General features: G+C 45.4%; 1 protein-coding gene across 3 annotated transcripts in view; it reads left to right on the top strand.

Annotated features, from left to right (window-relative positions):
- LOC137378147 (collagen alpha-1(XIV) chain-like) overlaps positions 1–23,533 on the top strand; it is a 194,997-nt gene that overhangs the window by 163,501 nt on the left and 7,963 nt on the right. For all 3 annotated transcript variants that reach the window (XM_068048274.1, XM_068048272.1, XM_068048273.1), the window contains 5 exons: positions 6,721–6,774; positions 20,296–20,349; positions 21,753–21,824; positions 22,025–22,060; positions 22,204–22,270. In XM_068048274.1, coding sequence (XP_067904375.1) covers positions 6,721–6,774; positions 20,296–20,349; positions 21,753–21,824; positions 22,025–22,060; positions 22,204–22,270 — 283 coding nt within the window. The remainder of the gene's footprint in view (positions 1–6,720; positions 6,775–20,295; positions 20,350–21,752; positions 21,825–22,024; positions 22,061–22,203; positions 22,271–23,533) is intronic.

Here is a 23,533-nt window from a genome sequence, read left to right as displayed (position 1 = left end):
TCAAATAAAATGAGAATTTGCATGTTAATTATCTAGCTTTAAACAGTACTCCCTAAACTATCCTTTAAAACTATGAAAGAAAAAGATTTAATTGCAAGATTTTTCAGCAAATTATAGGCATATCAGTTTCACAGAGACATGCACCAACATGCAACATTATCATATGGTCAACTATGTATCTATGTGAAAACGCAATATTCAGTGGTCTGTGTTGGGTTAGCTGCTCTTAGCTGCAATGCTGGATGTGCTATAATTGTTCAAGGTGTCTCTGGTAGAGAGGGAAAAATGCTTCCAATCACTAACCTGTGGCCCAAATTTGTTATGTCTCATGACATGGGAATAAACAAAATAACTTGAAAGCCATTTTTAAAAATTTGTTCATGGGATGTGCGTGTCGCTGGCAAAGCCAGCATTTGTTGCTCATTACCCTTTACCATGTTAAAAGATCATTCACAAGTGTTGGCATTGCTGGCAAGGCAAGCATTTATTGCACATCTCTAATTGCCCTTGAGTGATTGGTTTACCTCCTGCTTGAACAGCTGCAGTTCGTGTGGTGTGGGTACTCCCACAGTGCTGTTTGGTAGGGAGTTCCAGCAATTTGACCCACATCAATGAAGCAACAACAATATATTTCCATGTCAGGATGGTGTGTGACTTGAAGGGAAACTTACAGCTGGCGGTGTTCTCAGGCACCTTCTGCCCTGGCTTTCAGGGTAGTAGAGATTGTGGATTTGTAAGGTGCTGAAGAAGCCTTGGCGAGTTGCTGCAGTGCATCTTGTAGATGGCACACACTGCACCCATAATGCGCCACTGATGGATGGAGTGAACATTTAAGGTGGTGTGTATGGGATGCAAATCAAGTGGGTTGCTTTCTTTTAGTTAGTGCTGAGCTTCTTGAGTGTTGTTGGAGCTGAACACATCCAGGTAAGTAGGAAGTATTACTTCACACTCGTGACTTGTGCCTTGTAGGTAGTGGAAAGGCTTTGAGGAGTCAGGAGCTGAGACACTCAACTGAGAATACGCAGCCTTTGACATGCTCTTGTAGCCACAGTAATTATGTGGCTGACCCAGTTAAATTTCTGGTCAATGATAACTCCCAGGATATTGATGGTGGAAGATTTGAAAATGATAATGCCATTGAATGTCAAGGAGATATGGTTAGACCCTCCCTGATTGGAAATAGTTATTGCCTAGCACTTGCATAATATGAATGTTATCTGCCACTTTTCAGACCAAGCCTGGAAGTAGTCCAGGTCTTGCTGCATGTGGGCACAGACTGCTTCATTATCTGAGGAATTATGAATGGAAATGAACACTGTGCAATCTGGAATTCAGCACTTTGTCCAAGCTTGAATCAAGGCTGTAATGAGGTCTGGCGCCAGGTGATACTGGTGGAACCGAAACTGGGCATTGATTAGCAGGTTATTGGTAAGCAAGTGTTGTGGCCAAGTGGTGTGATGTGGTTGGTTCTCACTGTTCAACTCCCCACCTGGCCGCAACAAGTGTTTTGTTATTAGGGTTTAACCCCATTGTGTTTTATTTTTCAAATAAACAGACAGTGATAGATTTTCTTGTAGGTTTAAAAAAAAGCAGAAAATCAATTGTTTATTAATCAATACGCTTTATCTCAAAATTGTCACAACCGGATCCACTTATGCATTTGCGCGCGCGTGCACACTCACGCACACTCACGCACACTCACACACACACACACAAGAAGAGACAGATAGAGATGGAAAAAGGGGAAAGTGATTTTTAGTGGGGGAAAGGTCATGATAAACCTGTTGAATTCTCTTGGAAATCAGGTTCTTGATGGGTGCGCCTGAGATAATTGTAGATTTCTCTCTCGATTGAAAGTTCAGTTGAAGACAGTAGATAATTTCTAGTCCACTTCTGTTTAATGTAGATGTAGGATTCTACAGCAGGGCACGTGCCTTCTGGCTTGCTGGAACACAAGCTGTTGAATGTTGCTTCTCTCTCTGTCTCTCTGGAGACAGTCTCTCAGGGCTGTCTTATTTAAGGTTAAGCTGTGTTAATTCTCACCACCTGGTAGGAGACATTCTCATCTCTTCCCCATGGTGATCGCACAATGGCCCAGGACTTGGCTACTTCATACCTTCTTTGTTTCAGAAGAAGGCATTCAATTCTGAAATGTTTTAGGATGGGGTGCAATTGACACCTCTTAGCTTTGAAGATTTGTCCTTGTCAGAGAGTTTAAATGCACAAAGGCCAATCCCTTTTTTCAGTGGCCATTTTGGACCATTGTTCATTTTTCAAAATAAAGGTTCATTTTTAAAAGACAAAGTCAGTGTTTCATAACTCTTCAGAGTTAGCCCGTAATTTGTATCATTACACATCCGGTGTGCGTCGACACAAGTGTCAACAATAACTTCCATCAGTTTGCTGATGATTGAGAGCAAACTGATGGAATGGAATTGGCTGGATTGGATTTGACCTGCTTTTGGTGGACAGGACATACCTGGGCAATTTTCCACATTTTCGGGTAGACACCAATGTTGTAAGTGTATTGAAACAGCTTGGCTAGAGACACAGTGGGCTGGATTTTGTTTTACCCCAGGTGTTCGGGTTCCATGGAGGGGGTGGGGGCGCTGCTGAATATGGCTCCGGACGAGGCCCTTAATGGACCTCGACATCATGAGGGCCCGGCCCAATCCTCCCGGTGGTGGCGAAGCTCCGTGGCAGCCCCCCCCACTGCTGGGTGACGGGACCACAATTAAAATATTCAAATGAATAAAATGAGTAAATATCAATAGACTTACCTGCGATCTTGAGTGCCCGCCGTGATCTTTGGCGTGGTAGTTGGCACTCCCGTGCCTTCAGATTCCCATCCGGGGAAATGAGTTGCCACATTGGCGGGGAGGGGAGAGAAGGTAGGTTTATCAGTGCGGGGTGGGGTGGTGGCAGGGGTGTTGATACGGGGGTGGGGGGAGGTGGTCAAGTACATGTAATGGATGGAGGGAATGGTGGGAAGGGTTGAACCTTAAACTTTGTGCAGTTTGGGGAGGAAGGTCAGATGTTAAAGGTAACTGTTTTGGAGAAGAAGGGAAAATAGCTATTGTAATTGTTATTGGGGGTGGTGGGAAAGGGGCATTCGTAATTTACTTATTTAATTTTGTGGGGTAGGACTTTAAAAATTTAAATTGGGCAGCAGAGCTGGCTACCCTTTAAAATGGCACTAGTGCCTGCGCACAGGCAGCTGGCGCCATTGCTGGGAACGGACAGCCCCCTCCCTCCACGAGATTGGGGGAGTTGGTGGGCCACCCCAGCTATTTAAATGAGCTGCCCCGGTTAAGATGGTGGCGGCTCTTTGGCGTGCTGCCCGCCAGGGCAGGCACCATTTTTTGAGTTCAGTGCCGAGGCCGGCAGCGGGCTCTTAAAATCCAGCCCAGCTAGGTCTGGAGTTCAAGATTTCAGCACTGCAGCTGGGCCCCATAGCCTTTGCTATATCCAGTGTGCTCAGCTGTTTCTTGATGTCATGTGCCAGAATTTAATCCACCCTCCGTACCCCACCTCCAGGAGCTGGCTAGGAGGCGGTGCGGAGCATAAAATTGTGTGAGAGGCGGAAGATGCCATTCTCGTTGCCCACCCGCCCCCGCTGCCGTTTTACCAGCAGCAGGGGAGGTGGCAAACAGCCCGTTCCAGGCCAATTAAGGACTTTCAGTAGCCAATTAATTGCCACTTAAGGGCTTCCTCCTGCTGCTGCTGGTATATTACCAGCAGCAGATGGGCTCTTGTCCAACTGGGGAGTCTTCCCAGTTCAATTTGGCGGCCTCGTTATGGACTGGGAGGGGACTCTTCTGAATGGGCACCCTGTGCCCCACGGAGAGACTCCCCCAGTGGCACAAGCCACCCCTGCTGGAATGCCTCCCCCATGCCCCTCACCACGGCCCAGCCAATTGTCCCCGGCAAGGCCCAAAATCACACTCACCTTTTTTGGGGTCGGCACCAATGCTGCTCCTCTCGCTGGGTGCAGTCCCAGCAGTGGCTGCTGGGAGCTGTTCTGCTGCTGGGACTGAGGGGCTGCTGGCCCTCTGATTGGCTGGCAGCGTGGCTTCCAGGCCTGGCTGAGGTGGGTTTGCCCCCAATTTTTTAGCCCATGGGTGGGGCATCTGCCACAATGTAAAATGCTGGCCCATGTGGAGTGAAGCAAATTGGCAGAAGACTGGCACCTGTGATGGTGGGGACCTCAGAAGGAGATCAAGATGGATCATCCACTCATAAATAGAAAACTGTGCACTGAGAGGATTAATGATGCAATGTCACTGATTAAATGTTTCTGCTTTATGGAAGCTGAATCTGAATACTCAGTATTCGCCTGTGAACTTTAGTTGGAGACAACAATGGGTTTGGCTGTGATCACAGAATTGTTACAGCACAGGAGGAGGCCATTAGGCCCATCGTGTCTGCACCAGCTCTTCGAATGAGCAATTCACCTAATGCCACTCCCCCGCCTTCTCCCCGTAACCCTGCACATTCTTCCTTTTCAAATAACAGTCTCATTCCCTTTTGATTGCCTCAATTGAACCTGTCTCCACCACATTTTCAGGCAGTGCATTCCAGATCCTAACCACTCATTGCGTAAAGAAGTTTTTCCTCATGTCGCTTTTGCTTCTTTTGCCAATCACTTTAAATCTGTGCCCTCTCATTCTCGATCGTTTCACGAGTAGCAACAGTTTTTCCCTATACACTCTGTCCAGTCCCCTCACGAATTTGAATACTTCTATCAAATCTCCCCTCAGCCTTCTATTCTCCAAGGAAAACAGTCCCTTCTTCTCCAATCTGTCTTCATACCTGAAGTTCCTCATCCCTGGAACCATTTTTGTGAATCTTTTCTGTATTCTCTCCAATGCCTTCACATCTTTCCTAAAGTGCAGTGCCCAGAACTGGATGCAATACTACAGCTAAGGCCAAACTACTGACTTATACGATTTTAACATAACCTCCTTGCATTCTATGCCCCTATTAATAAAGCCCAGGATACTGTATGCTTTATTAACCATTCTCTCAACCTGTCCTGCCACCTTCAATGACTTATTCACATATACCCCAGGTCCTTCTGCTCTTGCACCCCCTTGAGAGTGATACCCTATATGTTATATTGTCTCTCCATGTTCTTCCTACCAAACTGAATGACTTCACATTTCTCTGCATTGAACTTCATCTGTCACTTGTTCGCTCATTCCACCAACTTGTCTATGCCCTTTTGTAGTTCCACACTGCCCCCCTCACAGTTCACAATTGTTCCAAGTTTCGTATCATGCATAGATTTTGAAATTGTGGCCTGTACATCAAGATCTAGGTCGTTAATATATATCAGGAAGAGCAAGGGTCCCAATACTGACCCCTGTGGAACTCCACTACAAACCTACCTCCAGTCAAAGTACATCTATTAACCACTACTCTCTGTTTCATGTCACTCAACCAATTTCATATCCGTGTTGCTGCTGTCCCTTTTATTTCATGAGGTATAACTTTGCTCACACGTGTGTTGTGTGGCACTGTATCAAATGCCTTTTGAAAGTCCATGTACACCACATCAACAGCATGGTCCTCATCAACCCTCTCTGTTACCTCCTCAAAAAACTCCAGCATGTTAGTTAAACACAATTTTCCTTTAACAAATCGTGCTGGCTTTCTTTAGTTAACCCGCATTTGTCCATGTCACAATTAATTTGGTCCTGAATTATTGTTTCGAAAAGTTTTCCACCACCGAAGTTAAACTGACTGGCCTATAGTTGCTGGGCATACCTTTAAATCCTTTTTTGAACAAAGGTGTAACATTTGCAATTCTCTAGTCCTCTGGCACCACCCCGAGTCTAAGGAAGACAGGAAAATTATGGCCAGTGCCTCCGCAATTTCCACCCTCACCTCCCTCAGTATCCTTGGATGCATCTCATCCGGCCCTGGTGTTTTATCAACTTTTAAGTCTAGACAGTCTATCTAATGCCTCCTTCTCATCAATTTTAAATCCTTCTAGTGTATTAATTACCTCCTCTTTCACTGTGGCCTGGATAACATATTCTTCCTTGGAAAAGACAGATGCAAAATATTCATTTAATACCTCAGCTATTACCCCTACTTCCATGTGTAAATCCCCCTTTTGGTCCCTAATAGGCCCTACTCCACCTTTTACCATGCTTTTACTATTAAAATGCCTATAGACAACTTTGGAATTCCCTTTTAAGTTAGCTGCCAGTCTCTTTTCATACTCTCTCTTTCCTTCTCTTATTTGCTTTTTCACTTCTTTTCTGAACCTTCTATATTCAACCTGGTTCTCCATTGTATTATCTACCTGACATCTATCATAAGCTCACATTGTCTTCTTCATCTTCAGCTCTATCTCTTTTGTCATTGAGGGAGCTCTGGATTTGCCCTACTTTTCCCCTTCAAGGGAATATACCTTGACTGTGCCTGAACTATCTCTTCTTTGAAGGGAGCCCATAGTTCAGCAACTGTTTTTCCTTCTAGACTTTGATAAATTGGGTAATTGTCAGCAATCATTGTGTGGTCTCACAGATGAAGGTTGATCATTTGTGGGGTACCAAAAATGAGCTCAGCATTCACGGAGTTACACCCAGCAAAGAGTTGGGGATGGGATAATTGATGGGAATGGGAAGATAAAATCACAATAATTAGCTTGCTCATTGAACAATACATGACTGCTCATTATCAAAACTAAACTACTTTATTTCTCCATAGGGTCTCCCAGGTCCTCAGGGTCCTCCAGGAAGAGATGGCCTTCAGGGAGCAAAGGTAAACTAAAATTTATGCAAAAGTAAGCAAACAGCAATGTGAAGTAAATATATCTATGTATACAAAATGCAAAATACATGGTTTTGCTGCATTTCATGGCACATTAAAGTGGAATCAACATTTAGAAATCACTTTCCCAAGTTTCTAAATGGAACATTGCACAGTCACTGATTAAACCTGATGCTAAAATGATTTGGCTTCATGGAGGCTGAATTTGTAAACTATAACTGAAAAATGAAAGCTGCATTTCAATGATGGATACTTTGGTCCACTTCTCATGATTGGCATTTGACACTTCTGTTTATGGCTTTTGTCATGCAAAAAACATATTCAAGGGAATATAGGAACATTGGAGCAGGAGTAGGCCATTCAGCCCATCGAGGCTGCCCCACCATTCAATATGATCATGGCTGATCATCCACTTCAATGCCTTTTTCCCACACTATCCTCATATCCCATTATGTCATTTGTATTTAGAAATCTGTTAATCCCTGCTTTAAACATACTCAATGACTGAGCTTTCACAGCCCTCTGGGGTAGAGAATTCCAAAGGTTCACAACCCTCTCAGTAAAGAAATTTCTCCTCATCTCTGTCCTAAGTAGCTTCCCCCTTATTTTGAAATTGTGTCCCCTGGTCCTAGTCTCCCCAACCAGGGGAAGCATCTTAGCTGCATCTACCTAGTCTATCCCTTTAAGTATTTTGTTGGTTTCAATGTGAACATATTTAGCCAGAGAAAGAGATGTCTTTACTAATTTTGACATCCATAGTGATGCCATTGATTCCCTAGCCAGTGGAAAAGCCCCTGGAAAGGATGGTGTTACCCCTGGAATAATCAAGGGTGCCAAGCCTGCTACACTCTCAGCACTCCATGAACTGCTTTGCCTGTGCTGGATGAAGGAGCAGTACCACAGGAGATGCGCAATACCAATATCATCACCCTCTATAGGAACAAGGGTGACCGCAGTGACTGCAACAACTACTGTGGAATCTCCCTGCTCAGCATAGTGGGGAAAGTCTTCGCTCGAGTCATTTTAAACAGACTCCAGAAGCTGGCTGAGCATGTCTACCGTGAGGCACAGTGCGGCTTTCGAGCAGAGAGATCCACCATTGACATGCTGTTCTCCCTCCACCAGCTACAGGAGAAATGCCACGAACAACAGATGCCCCTCTACGTTGCTTTCATTGATCTCACCAAAGCCTTTGACCCCGTCAGCAGACGTGGTCTCTTCAGACGACTAGCAGAAATCGGATGTCCACCAAAGCTACTAAGTATCATCACCTCATTCCATGACAATATGAAAGGCACAATTCAGCATAGCGGTGCCTCATTAGACCCCTTTCCTATCCTGAGTGGTGTGAAACAGGGCTGTGTTTTTGCACCTGCACTGTTTGGAATCTTCTTCTCCCTGCTGCTCCATCATGCGTTCAAGTCTTCAGAAGAAGGAGTTTTCCTCCACACAAGATCAGGTGGCAGGTTGTTCAACCTTGCCCGTCTTAGAGCAAAGACCAAAGTACGAAAAGTCCTCATCAAGGAACTCCTCTTTGCTGACGATGCTGCATTAATATGCCACACAGAAGAGTGTCTGCAGAAATTCATCAACAGGTTTGCGGCTGCCTGCAATGAATTCGGCCTGACCATCAGCCTCAAGAAAACGAACATCATGGGACAGGACGTCAGAAATGCTCCATCCATCAATATCGGCAACCCCGCTCTGGAAGTGGTTCAAAAGTTCACCTACCTAGGCTCAACTATCATCAGTAGCCTGTCTCTCAATGCAGAAATCAATAAGTGCATGGGAAAGGTGTCTGCTGCTATGTCCAGACTGGCCAAGAGAGTGTGGGAAAATGGCGCACTGGCACGGAACACAAAAGTCAGAGTGTTTCAAGCCTGTGTCCTCAGTACCTTGCTCCATGGCAGCAAGGCCTGGACAACATATGTCAGCCAAGAGCGACGTCTCAACTCATTTCATCTTCGCTGCCTCCGGAGAATCCTTGGCATCAGGTGGCAGGACCATATCTCCAACACAGAAGTCCTCGAGGTGGCCAACATCCCCATCATATACACCCTACTGAGCCAGTGGTGCTTGAGATGGCTTGGCCATGTGAGCCGCATGGAAGATGGCAGGATCCCCAAGGACGCAATGTACAGCGAGCTCGTCACTGGTATCAGACCCACCGGCCGTCCATGTCTCCACTTTAAAGACGCAAACGCGACATGAAGTCCTGTGACATTGACCACAAGTCGTGGGAGTCAGTTGCCAGTGATTGCCAGAGCTGGTGGACAGCTATAATGGCGGGGCTAAAGAGTGGCGAGTCGAAGAGACTTAGCAGTTTATTTTTTTTGTTGAGAGATACAGCACTGAAACAGGCCCTTTGGCCCACCGAGTCGGTGCTGACCAACAACCACCCATTTATACTAACCCTATAGTAATCCCACATTCCCTACTACCTACCTACACTAGGGACAATTTACAATGGCCAATTTACCTGTCAACCTGCAGGTCCTTGGCTGTGGGAGGAAACCGGAGCGCCTGGCGAAAACCCACGCGGTCACAGGGAGAACTTGCAAACTCCGCACAGGCAGTATCCAGAATTGAACCCGGGTCCCTGGAGCTGTGAGGCTGTGGTGCTAATCACTGCGCCACTGTGCCACCCAGTTGGCAGGAAAAAAGACAGAAGTGCAAGGAGAGAGCCAGAGAACCAACTGTGTAACAGCCCCGACAGCCAATTTTATCTGCAGCACCTGTGGAAGAGTCTGTTACTCGAGAATTGGCCTTTATAGGCACTCCAGGTGCTGCTCCACAAACCACCGACCACCTCTAGGCCTGTGTCCTTACCCATTGTGTCTCGAAACAAGGAGGCCAAAGAAGAACATAGAACATAGAACATTACAGCGCAGTACAGGCCCTTCAGCCCTCGATGTTGCGCCGACCTGTGAAACCATCTGACCTACACTATTCCATTTTCATCCATATGTCTATCCAATGACCACTTAAATGCCCTTAAAGTTGGCGAGTCTACTACTGTTACAGGCAGGGCGTTCCACGCCCCTACTACTCTCTGAGTAAAGAAACTATCTCTGACATCTGTCCTATATCTATCACCCCTCAACTTAAAGCGATGTCCCCTTGTATTTGCCATCACCATCCGAGGAAAAAGGCTCTCACTATCCACCCTGTCCAACCCTCTGATTATCTTATATGCCTCTATTAAGTCACCTCTTCTCCTCCTTCTCTCTAACGAAAACAACCTCAAGTCCCTCAGCCTTTCCTCGTAAGACCTTCCCTCCATACCAGGCAACATCCTAGTAAATCTCCTCTGCACCTTTTCCAAAGCTTCCCCATCCTTCCTATAATGCGGTGACCAGAACTGCACGCAATACTCCAGGTGCGGCCGCACCAGAGTTCTGTACAGCTGCAGCATGACCTCGTGGCTCCTAAACTCGATCCCCCTACTAATAAAAGCTAACACACCATATGCCTTCTTAACAGCTCTATTAACCTGGGTGGCAACTTTCAGGGATTTATGTACCTGGACACCAAGATCTCTCTGCTCATCTACACTACCAAGAATCTTCCCATTAGCCCAGTATTCTGCAATCCTGTTACTCCTGCCGAAGTGAATCACCTCACACTTTTCCACATTAAACTCCATTTGCCATCTCTCAGCCCAGCTCTGCAGCCTATCTATGTCCCTCTGTAACCTACAACATCCTTCGGCACTATCCACAACTCCACCGACCTTAGTGTCATCCGCAAATTTACTAACCCACCCTTCTACACCCTCATCCAGGTCATTTATAAAAATGACAAACAGCAGTGGCCCCAAAACAGATCCTTGCGGTACACCACTAGTAACTAAACTCCAGGATGAACATTTGCCATCAACCACCACCCTCTGTCTTCTTTCAGCTAGCCAATTTCTGATCCAAAGCACTAATTCACCTTCAATCCCATACTTCTGTATTTTCTGCAATAGCCTATCGTGGGGAACTTTATCAAACGCCTTACTGAAATCCATATAGACCACATCCACAGCTTTACCCTCATCCACCTGTTTGGTCACCTTGTCAAAAAACTCAATAAGGTTTGTGAGGCACGACCTACCCTTCACAAAACCGTGCTGACTATCTCTAATGAACTTATTCTTTTCAAGATGATTATAAATCCTATCTCTTATAACCTTTTCCAACATTTTACCCACAACCGAAGTAAGGCTCACAGGTCTATAATTACCAGGGCTGTCTCTACTCCCCTTCTTGAACAAGGGGACAACATTTGCTATCCTCCAGTCTTCCGGCACTATTCCTGTCGACAATGACGACATAAAAATCAAGGACAAAGGCTCTGCAATCTCCTCCCTGGCTTCCCAGAGAATCCTAGGATAAATCCCATCTGGCCCAGGGGACTTATCTATTTTCACACTTTCCAAAATTGCTAACACCTCCTCCTTGTGAACCTCAATCCCATCTAGCCTAGTAGTCTGTATCTCAGTATTCTGCTCGACAACATTTCCTTTCTCCACTGTAAATACTGACGAAAAATATTCATTTAACACTTCCCCTATCTCCTCCGATTCCACACACAACTTCCCACTACTATCCTTGATTGGCCCTAACCTATCTCTAGTCATTCTTTTATTCCTGATATACCTATAGAAAGCCTTAGGGTTTTCTTTGATCCTATCCGCCAATGACTTCTCGTGTCCTCTCCTTGCACTTCTTATCTCTCCCTTTAGATCCTTACTGGCTAGCTTGTAACTCTCAAGCGGTCTAACTGAGCCTTCACGTCTCATCCGAACATAAGCCTTCTTCTTCCTCTTGACAAGCGCTTCAACTTCTTTAGTAAACCACGGCTCCCTCGCTCGACAACTTCCTCCCTGCCTGACAGGTACATACTTATCAAGGACATGCAGTAGCTGCTCCTTGAATAAGCTCCACATTTCGATTGTGCCCATCCCCTGCAGTTTCCTTCCCCATCCTACGCATCCTAAATCTTGCCTAATCGCATCATAATTTTCTTTCCCCCAGCTATAATTCTTACCCTGCTGTATATGCCTGTCCCTGCCCATCGCTAAGGTAAACCTAACCGAATTGTGATCACTATCACCAAAGTGTTCACCAACTTCTCAATCTAACACCTGGCCGGGTTCATTACCCAGTACCAAATCCAATGTGGCATCGCCCCTGGTTGGCCTGTCTACATACTGTGTCAGAAAACCCTCCTGCACACACTGGACAAAAACAGACCCATTTAAAGTACTCGAACTATAGTATTTCCAGTCAATATTTGGAAAGTTAAAGTCCCCCATAACCACTACCCTGTTACTCTCGCTCCTGTCAAGAATCATCTTTGCTATCCTTTCCTCTACATCTCTGGAACTATTTGGAGGTCTATAGAAAACTCCCAACAGGGTGACCTCTCCTCTCCTGTTTCTAACCTCGGCCCAGACTACCTCAGTAGACGAGTCCTCAAACGTCCTTTCTGCCGCTGTAATACTTTCCTTGATTAATAATGCCACACCCCCCCCCTCTTTTACCCTCTTCTCTGTTCTTAGTGAAACATCTAAATCCTGGAACCCGCAACATCCATTCCTGTCCCTGCTCTACCCATGTCTCTGAAATGGCCACAACATCGAGATCCCAGGTACCAACCCATGCTGCAAGCTCACCCACCTTATTCCGGATGCTCCTGGCGTTGAAGTAGACACATTTTAAACCAAGCTCTTGCTTGCCAGTGCCCTCTTGTGTCCTTAGAACCTTATCCCTGACCTCACTACTCTCAACATCCTGCACACTGGAACTACAATTTAGGTTCCCATCCCCCTGCTGAATTAGTTTAAACCCCCCCGAAGAGCACTAGCAAATCTCCCCCCCAGGATATTGGTACCCCTCTGGTTCAGGTGAAGACCAGCTTGTTTGTAGAGGTCCCACCTACCCCAGAAAGAGCCCCAATTATCCAGGAAACCAAAACCCTCCCTCCTACACCATCCCTGCAGCCACGTGTTCAACTCCTCTCTCTCCCTATTCCTCACTTCACTAGCACGTGGCACGGGCAACAACCCAGAGATAACAACTCTGTTTGTTCTCGCTCTAAGCTTCCACCCTAGCTCCCTGAATTTCTGCCTTAAATCCCCATCTGTCTTCCTACCTATGTCGTTGGTGCCTATGTGTACCACGACTTGGGGCTGCTCCCCCTCCCCCTTGAGGATCCCAAAAACACGATCCGAGACATCACGTACCCTGGCACCTGGGAGGCAACACACCAACCGTGATTCTCTCTCGTTCCCACAAAACCTCCCATCTGTTCCCCTAACTATGGAGTCCCCAATGACTAATGCTCTGCTCCTCTTACCCCTTCCCTTCTGAGCAACAGGGACAGACTCTGCGCCAGAGACCTGTATCCCATTGCCTACCCCTGGTAGGTCGTCTCTCCCAACAGTATTCAAAACGGTATACCTGTTGTTGAGGGAAACGGCCACAGGGGATCCCTGCACTGCCTGCTGGTTCCCTCTCCTTCCCCTGACGGTAACCCATCTACCTTCTTTTTTTACCTGAGGTGTGACTGCCTCCCGATAACTCCTCTCAATAATCCCCTCCGCCTCCCGAATGATCCGAAGTTCCTCCAGCTCCAGCTCCAGTTCCCTAACGCGGTCCTCGAGGAGCTGGAGCTGGGTGCACTTCCCGCAGATGCAGTCAGCAGGGACACCCTTGGCGACCCTTACCTCCCACATTCTGCAGGAGGAACATTCAACTGCCTTAACCTCCATTCCCACTATTCTAAATTCCCAAGTTTTTAACCAATCACACGATAAAACAAGAAGAGAAATAGAGAAAGCCTTACCTTACCTACACACAACCGAGTCCTTTTTTGGTAAGAGGAGGAGGGTGGGTGGGAGACACTACAAGAGTCGTGTCTCGGGTTCAGAAACAGCCCAAATATATAGGTTTCTACTTACCCAGCAGTCCCTGCTCCACCGAAACTCCTGATGAAATTGACTTCCCAGCTGTTCACTCCTCGCTCGCAATGCCTGTGCTCCTGGAAAAGCTGCACAACGAAAAGAAGAAGAAGAAGAAGAAGAAGATGTGTAGTTGGTCTTCTGAGCGACTGTGGAGTGCTCATCCAGCCAAATTGAAATCTTCCCTGTTTGCCATTAAGCTGCTCGAGCATAATTGACACCAGGAGAGTGACTTACTTGAGGCTCTTCTTGTAGAAAAATGAACATTTAAGAAAAAGGACTCATAAGGTTAAGGTAAGTTATAAATTTCTTCCATAAAAAGGGGAATACTGCAATAAAAGGTGCTTTCCAAATCAGCAGTGACCAATCTTTTGGCTTCATGGATCACATTGTACATACAATTCAGCCTTAAGGCCACTTACAGAAAGAAAAGAAAGGATGCATTTATCATAGTGCCTTTCACAACCTCAGGATGTCCCAAAGCGTTTTACAGCCAATGAAGTACTTTTGAAGTGTGTTCACTGTTGTAATGTAGGAAACACAGCAGTCAATTTGTGTACAGATCTCACAAACAGTAGTGTGATAATGACCAGATTATGTGGGTTGAGAGATAAGTATTGATGAAGGCATGGGGGCAAACTCCCCTACTGTTCTTTGAAATAGTACCAGAGGAACTTTTACATCCACTTGAGAGGGCAAACGAGGCCTTAATTAGGAATTAGGTAGAATTGCATAGAATTTACAGGACCAGGCCATTCAGCCCAAGTAGTTTATGCCAGTGTTTATGATCCACAAGGGCTCCCACCCCTCTTCATCTAACTGTTTCAGCTAATTCTTCCATTCCTTTCTCCCTCATGTGCTGACTTAGATATCCCTTAATTGCATCTATGCTATTTGCTTCAACGACTACTTTTAGTGGCAAGTTCCACATTCTTACCCTCTCTGGGTAAAGAAGTTTATCTTGAATTCCTTATTGGATTTATTACTGACTTTCTTACATTTATAACCCCGAGTTCTGCTCTCCCCCACAAGTGGAAACATCTTCTCTGCGTCTTCTCTATCAAAACACTTTTACCCCAGAATAATTGATACCTACTCTTCTAGTTCTGTTTGTGCCCCATTTTCTTCTCTCCGCCCTTGAAAATGCTGACTCTCGGTGGGGTACAGGTCGCCTTCACTCCTGAAAGTGCTGACTGTCAGTGGGGTGCAAGTTTCCACCTCTGCTGAAGATCCTGGCTCTCACTGGGGTATAGACCCCTCTTTCCTGAAGGTACTGACACTCAGTGAGGTACAGGTCCTCTCCTGAAGAGCCTGACTTTTTTTTATTCATTCATGGGATGTGGGCGTCACTGGCCAGGCCAGCATTTATTGTCCATCCCTAATTGCCCTTGAGAAGGTGGTGGTGAGCCGCAGCCTTGAACTGCTGCAGTCCATTTGGGGTAGGTACAGCCACAGTGCTGTTAGGAAGGGAGTTCCAGAATTTTGACCCAGCAACAGTGAAGGAACGGCGATATAGTTCCAAGTCAGGATGGTGTGTGACTTGGACGGGAACTTTCAGGTAGTAGTGTTCCCATGCATCTGCTGCCCTTGACCTTCTAGTTGGTAGAGGTCGCAGGTTTGGAAGGAGCTGTCCAAGGAGCCTTGTTCCGTTGCTGCAGTGCATCTTGTAGATGGTACACACTGCTGCCACTGTGCGTCGATGGTGGAGGGAGTGAATGTTTGTAGATGGGGTGCCAGTCAAGCAGGCTGCTTTGTCCTGGATGGTGTCGAGCTTTTTGAGTGTTGTTGGAGCTGCACCCATCCAGGAAAATGGAGCGTATTCCATCACACACCTGACTTGTGCCTTGTAGATGGTGGACAGGCTTTGGGGAGTCAGGAGGTGAGTTACTCGCCGCAGGATTCCTAGCCTCTGACCTGCTCTTGTAGCCACGGTATTTATATGGCTACTCCAGTTCAGTTGTTGGTCAATGGTAGCCCCTAGGATGTTGATAGTGGGGGATTCAGTGATGGTAATGCCATTGAATGTTGAGGGGAGATGGTTAGATTCTCTCTTGTTGGAGATGGTCATTGCCTGGCACTTGTGTGGCGCGAATGTTACTTGCCACTTATCAGCCCAAGCCTGGATATTGTCCAGGTCTTGCTGCATTTCTACATGGACTGCTTCAGTATCTGAGGAGTCACGAATGGTGCTGAACATTGTGCAATCATCAGCGAACATCCCCACTTCTGACCTTATGATTGAAGGAAGCTCATTGATGAAGCAGCTGAAGATGGTTGGGCCTAGGACACTACCCTGAGGAACTCCTGCAGTGATGTCCTGGAGCTCAGATGATTGACCTCCAACAACCACAACCATCTTCCTTTGTGCTAGGTATGACTCTAACCAGCAGAGGGTTTTCTCCCTGATTCCCATTGACCTCAGTTTTGCTAGAGCTCCTTGATGCCATACTCGGTCAAATGCTGCCTTGATGTCAAGGGCAGCCACTATCACCTCACCTCTTGAGTTCAGCTCTTTTGTCCATGTTTGAACCAAGGCTGTGATGAGGTCAGGGGCTGAGTGACCCTGGCGGAAACCAAACTGAGTGTCATTGTCCTGGTTATTGCTCAGCAAGTGCTGCTTGATGGCACTGTTGATGACACCTTCCATCACTTTACTGATGATTGAGAGTAGGCTGATGGGGCGGTAATTGGCTGGGTTGGACTTGTCCTGCTTTTTGTGTACAGGACATACCTGGGCAATTTTCCACATTGCAGGGTCGATGCCAGTGTTGTAGCTGTACTGGAACAGCTTGGCTGGAGGCGCAGCAAGTTCTGGAGCACAGGTCTTCAGTACTATTACCGGAATATTGTCAGGGCCCATAGCCTTTGCAGTATCCAGTGCCTTCAAGTCGTTTCTTGATATCACGCAGAGTGAATCGAATTGGTTGAAGTCTGGCATCTGTGATGCTGGGGACTTCAGGAGGAGGCTGAGATGGTTCATCAACTTGGCACTTCTGGCTGCAGATTGTTGCAAATGCTTCAGCCTTATCTTTCGCACTGATGTGCTGTGTTCCCCCATCATTGAGGATAGGGATATTTGTGGAGCCACCTCCTCCAGTTAGTTGTTTAATTGTCCACCACCATTCACGGCTGGATGTGGCAGAGCTGCAGAGCTTAGATGTCATTCGTTGGTTATGGGATCACTTAGCTCTGTCTATCGCATGCTGCTTACGCAGTTTGGCACGTGGATAGTCCTGTGTTGTAGCTTCACCAGGTTGACACCTCATTTTGAGGTATGCCTGGTGCTGCCCCTGGCATACTCTCCTGCACCCTTCATTGAACCAGGGTTGGTCTCCTGGTTTGATGGTAATGGTAGAGTGGGGGATATGCCAGGCCAGGAGGTTACAGATTGTGCTTGAGTACAATTCTGCTGCTGCTGATGGCCCACAGTGCCTCATGGATGCCCAGTTTTGCATTGCTCGATCTGTTCGAAATCTATTCCATTTAGTGGTAGTGCCACACTACACGATGGAGGGTATCCTCAATGTGAAGGTGGGACTTCGTCTTCATAACGACTGTGCTGTGGTCACTCCTACCAATACTGTCATGGACAGATGCATCTGCGGCAGGCAGATTGGTGAGGCCGAAGTCAAGTATGTTTTTCCCCTCTTGTTGGTTCCCTCACTACCTGCCGCAGACCCAGTCTAGCAGATATGTCCTTTAGGACTCGGCCAGCTCGGTCAGTAGTGGTGCTACCAAGCCACTCTTGGTGATGGACATTGAAGTCCCCCACCCAGAGTCCATTCTGTGCCCTTGCCACCCTCAGTGCTTCCTCCAAGTGCTGTTCAACATGGAGGAGTACTGACTCATCAGCTGAGGGAGGGCGGTAGGTGGTAATCAGCAGGAGGTTTCCTTGTCCATGTTTGACCTGATGCCATGAGACTTCATGGGGTCCAGAGTCGATGTTGAGGACTCCCAGGGCAACTCCCTCTCCACTGTATACCACTGTGCTGCCACCTCTGCTGGGTTTGTCTTGCCGGTGGGACAGGACATACCTGGGGATGGTGATGGCAATTTCTGGGACATTGTCTGTAAGCTGTGATTCCGTGAGTATGACTGTGTCAGGCTGTTGCTTGACTAGTCTGTGGGACAGCTCTCCCAGCTTTGGCACAAGCCCCCAGATGTTAGTAAGGAGGACTTTGCAGGGTCGACAGGACTGGGTTTGCCAGTTTGTCCAGGAAAAGGACAAGAAGTAATCTAGAGTAAAAGTATTGAATTGGAGGAAGGCTGATTTGAGTGGGGTGAGAACGGATGTGGCTTAGATAAATTGGAATGAAAGTTTGGCAGACAAAACTGTAATGTAACAATGGGCTGCCTTTAAAGAGGAAATGATTCATGTATAATGAAGCTACATTCCCACGAGGGAACCCAAAGTCTTCTGTAGGCATATAAATAATAAAAGGGTAGTAAGAGGAGGGGTGGGGCTGATTAGAAACCAAAAAGGGGATTTATACATGGAGGCAGAGGGCATGGTTACCAAGGAAGAAGATGCTGCCAAAGTTAGAGTGAAAGAGAAGGTAGTTGAGATATGGACGGGCTAAAAATTGATAAAGAGGAGGCATTAGAAAGGCTGGCTTTACTTAAAGTTGATAAGTCACGAGGACTGGATGGGATGCATCCGAGGCTGCTGAGGGAAGTAAGGATGGAAATTGCAAAACTTCCAAACTTCTTCAGATACATGGGTGGTGCCAGAGGACTGAAGAATTGCAAATTTTACACCCTTGTACAAAAAAGGGTGTAATGATAAATGCAGCAACTACAGTCAGTCAGTTTAACCTCATTGATGGGAAAGTTTTTAGAAATGATAATGCAGAACAAAATTAACAGTCATTTGGACGAGTACAAATTAATTAAGGAAAGCCGGCCTGGATTTGTTAAAGCCAAATCATATCTAACTAACTTGATTGAGATTTTTGATGAGGTAATGGGGAGTGTTGATGAGGATGATAAAGTTTATGTGGTGTATATGGACTTCGAAAAGGTGTTTGATAAAGTGCCACATAACAGGCTTGCCAGCAAAGTTGAAGCACATGGAATAAAAGGGACAGTGGCAGCATGGATAGGATGGTGGCTGAGTGACAGGAAACAGAGTGGTGGTGAAAGGTTGTTTTTTGGACTGGAGGATGGTATAGAATGGGGTTTCCCAGGGGCTGGTGTTAGGATCACTGTTTCTCTTGATATATATTAATGACTTAGACTTGTGTGTACTGGTCACAATTTCAAAATTTGCAGATGACACAGAACGTAGAAGTACTGTGAACTGTGAAGATGATAGACTTGAATAAAAAAAAACTTCAAGAGGACAGGCTAGTGGAATGGATGGACATATAGCATATGAAATTTAATGAAGAGAAATGTGAAGTAATACATTTTGGTAGGAAGAACGAGGAGAGGCAATATAAAATAAAGGATACAATTCTAAAGGGAGTGCAGAACAGAGAGATCTGGGGTATATATGCACAAATCGTTGAAGATGGCAAAACAGGTTGAGAAAATAGTTAAAAAGGTGTACAGGATCCTGGACTTTATAAATAGAAGCATTGAGTACAAAAACAAGGAAGTTATGATGAACTTTTATAAAACACTGGTTCGGCCCCAACTGGAGTATTTTATCCAATTCTGGCCACCACACTTTCGGAACAATGTGAAGTCTTTAGAGAGGGTGCAGAAAAGATTTATAAGAATGGTTCCAGGTTTGAAGAAGCTGGGGCTGTTCTCTTTAGAGAAGAGAAATTGATCTATTTGCGACAATTGATAGAGGCGCTCAAAATCATGAGGGATCTGGACACAGTAGATAGAGAGCAACTGTTCCCATTAGCAAAAGGGTGAGAATCAGAGGATTTAAGGGAATTGGCAAAAGAACATGGGGAAAAGCTTTTTTACGGAGTGAGTGGTTAGGATTTGGAATGCACTGCCTGAGAGTGTGGTGGAGGCTGATTCAGTCATGGCTTTTAAAGGGGAATTGGATAAGCACTTGAAGAGAAAAGATTGGCAGGGTTACAGGGAAAAGGCAGGGGAGTGGGAGTAGCAAAATTGCTCTTGTAGAGAGCCAGCATGGACACGACGGGCCGAATGCCCTCCTGTGCTGTTGCCATTGTATTATTCTACGATCAGACAGCTGGCTATAACTGTGGCTATAATGATGGAGTCAGGTCCATGATTTTCTATATTTATTAAGTATCATATACTGATTAGAATGGCTTATCTTCCATTGTACTTTATCAGACCAGTTAGCTTTGTGTTGTGGAATATTTCAAGTGTAGCTCAAAAATATTAAAACTGCACCTAAGATGCCTTTATTGTTTCAGAATCAAATAGTTAAATAACTTGATGTTAATTCCAATTGATAGATCTATTTGCTACATTTACAGAGGGAACAAATCCTGTCTTGTCAGCCAAGCTGAGAGCAGCCTTCCTGTCACAGTAAAATAAGGCACAGGATGGAACGGAGCTGCAATCTTTAATTGGGTGTCCTAATAAATATGTCCTGTGATATAGATTGTCAATTCATGTCAATGTTTTAGGGTACAAGAGGGCTGGAAGGCGCAATAGGACCCCCAGGACTTCCTGGACCAAGGGTAAGTTTTATTTATAAAGGATTTGCTTTTATAAAATGTCATAAATAACAATATATTTCACTAACTTTTTGAGGGCAAAATGTTTAGAATTTTTTTGACCAGCTACCTACAAAACAAAAATGTTTTATTTGCACATTGAATCTTTTAGAGAATGATCAAGTGCCCTTCCACTATTATATTAGCATTGAACACATTATCAGTGTTCCGTCTAAGCTGCGAGGCCACATGGTAGCGCAGCAATCCAGAACTTCCCATGCAGGCAAAGCTCAAGTTGGCCCCTTCAATTTACCTCTCATGTGTGGTTGTGCAAAAATTTTAAAGGCCCCACACATTTAAATGAATAAGCTGTGTGCAACAGAAAAAAATTAGAGGGAACATTACTCATTAGTTTTTTCTTATTCATTCATGGGGTGTAGGTGTCGCTGGCAAGGCCAGCATTTATTGCCCATCCCTAATTGCCCTTGAGAAGGTGGTGTAGGAATACCCACAGTGCTATTAGGTAGGAAGTTCCAGGATTTTGCCCCAGTGTCAATGAAGGATGGCGGTATATTTCCAAGTCGGGATGGTGCATAACATGAAGGGGAAGTTGCAGGAGGTGGTATTCCCAGGTGCCAGTTGCCCATCTTCTTCTAGCTGGTAAAGGTCATGGGTTTGGGAGGTGCTGCTAAGAAGCCTTGGCAAGTTGCTGCAGTGTATCTTGTAGATGGTATACAGTGCAACCACAGTGTGCTGATGGTGTAGGGAGTGAATCCCCATGCCCATTTTCAGGGGCTATCAATTTTTTCCCCAAGATGTCTTGTTGATAAGCTACTGAAACTTCACTTTTGTGATTTATGATGGGTTTGAACATTGTTTCACTAGTTTGCGGTTTTATGTGTGAACCTCTCTGCATAGGAATACTGAGAGATTCTGGGTATGTGCCTTTTTAATAGCATTTTCCAATTAGTGTTACATTCTTTTTTAAATTTATGTTACTTTGAAATGATGCCTCAATATTACAAGGCATGTCAGCTCACAAGTAACAAAGTGATAGCTGAACATACATTGTGAAGTGTCTGTGAATGTGTAGCGTCAACAACAGTCACATTTTGCTCCTTAAGTAAGTGATTTGGAAAATACTTTGAAAAGCTTCTATCTGAGCTGTTTATAAATCTTGGCCCTCAAATGTTGCTCTGGAATACTAATGCATGATCCCTGAACGCCTTCAGCTGACATTCCACTCTCTGCTGTTTCATACAAGGCATTAGCCTGTGCAGAATTAGCAAGCTAATATAGCCCTTAAAATGGCAGAGAAAAATTTGAAACAAAACAATTAGCACCTTTGTTCGTCACGGTGAAATTTTAGAGTCTCTGGATTTGAATTCAGAACTGTTACTGAATTAAATTCTGTCATGGCTTTTTAGGGACCAGCAGGTATCACAGGACCACCAGGCTATCCAGGGGAACAAGGCCCGCCAGGCAAAGTGGGACCATCTGTATGTACCATATAACTGATTCACTAGCTTCTTGTGTGAAACAATTAATAGAAATGTAAACCCCTGCTCCAGAATTCTAGTTTAAATTCTTCCAATCAATTCTGAAATTAAATCGCATTATATTCATCTTTTCTGTCAGTCTAATTAAGTATTACATATGTGTGGTTGATTGCTTATTTACATTTTTAATGATTTCACAGGGTCTTCCTGGTGCAAAAGGAGAAAAAGGCGAGAAGGTGAATTTTCTTCTTTTATTTGTTTTTCCTGGTGTTGTTATTCATAATTTCAATGAATAGTCTTCACCAAAATGAAAAAGATTATTTTATTTTTATTTTATTTATGCAATTATCCAAAACACTGTTTTGTTTTTCTTTTTCAGGGAGAACTTCAGTCCCTTGCTTCAGTTTATCAGCTAGTTACCCAAGCTTGTGAGGACCTTGTTCAGAGTAAGTAACATGTCAGGTTCAAAGGAAAGAGGTAAGGGCCCTATTGGATTTCATATTTACCAAAGAGCAACTTGTCTGGAATCACACAATCACAAAATGAGGAGCACATTATAATATCCATCTACTTGTTGATAAGTATTATGTTGCAGTGGACCCTGAAGATTTTGTTTGCAAATTTTGATTTGAATCGTTATTTTGAGGAAACTTGGTTAAAATTGTTTTCATTGATGATCAGAGTCATACCGTGCTTGCACAGTCATGCACTTGTACATTTTTAAATATAGTTGTTGCAGGAGCATACATTCATATAATGAGCAGTATAATTAGTATATTTTAGGGAAAATTTATTTTACAAGCTTTTTAAGAGTAGCCACATGAAGTTGGTGAATTTTAAACTGTGGGTTCTACTTGTATGTTGTAACAATTTTATGCAGAAGAGAATGGTAGATTAGCAGTGAGGTCCTATTAACATAGCTATCACTTGTTCCATGCACGAGTATTGTAATATTAGGACAGGGAAAAGGATTTATGTAGATACTCGGCTGGAGTCATAGGGCTGAATTTTACAAGCCTTCGGCTTTCGTGATTGTGGCAGGGGGGCCCGGAACATTTTTCCGGGAGAGGCCCGCCATAACCCCTGACACCGCTGAATTTTACTGGCGGCGGCGGCGGTGACACCTTGGTGTGGTCTCCCTGCCGCCAATTGGCAGGACCTTCCTTTCAATATGTTAATGAAGGTTATTGCATGCAAATGAACTTACCTTGTCCCAGCCACGGTCCCATGCTGATATTTCGGCTACCGGCCGGAAGTCCTGCGCTTTTGGAACTCCGTTCAGAGTTCCGAGGCGATAACACGGATGGGGAGGGGGGAGGACTGAAATTATCAGGACTGGGGTGGGGGGGGGTGTGGGGAAGCGGGGAAAATACTTTGTATTGGCTGTGGGGATGGTGGGAAGGGGTTGAAGGGCAAATGCTACAAGGTTGGGGGGGCGGTGGGGGGGCGAAGTTTGAGTTGGGAATAAAGTTACTTTGGTGATAAAGGCCCAAAAGCAAACATTGGGGGTGGGGTGGGGTGGGGGTGGGGGCCGGGGGTTGGAACATTTAATTACATTTTTTTAAACAAGATTCACAATAATATGACTTTAAAAATTCAAATTTCAATTAAGGGCTTGAAGCCCTTACAAAATGGCACCAGCCATGGTGGCGGCAGGCGCCATTGCCGGGGACAGAGCGGCCACTCCCTCTGTCGTCAGGGGCAGCTCC

This window comes from Heterodontus francisci, chromosome 16 (genome assembly GCF_036365525.1).
Source record: "Heterodontus francisci isolate sHetFra1 chromosome 16, sHetFra1.hap1, whole genome shotgun sequence".
Classification (NCBI taxonomy): domain Eukaryota; kingdom Metazoa; phylum Chordata; class Chondrichthyes; order Heterodontiformes; family Heterodontidae; genus Heterodontus; species Heterodontus francisci.
Note: the sequence above shows the minus strand (reverse complement) of the source record. Positions and strands in the feature narration are given on the sequence as shown.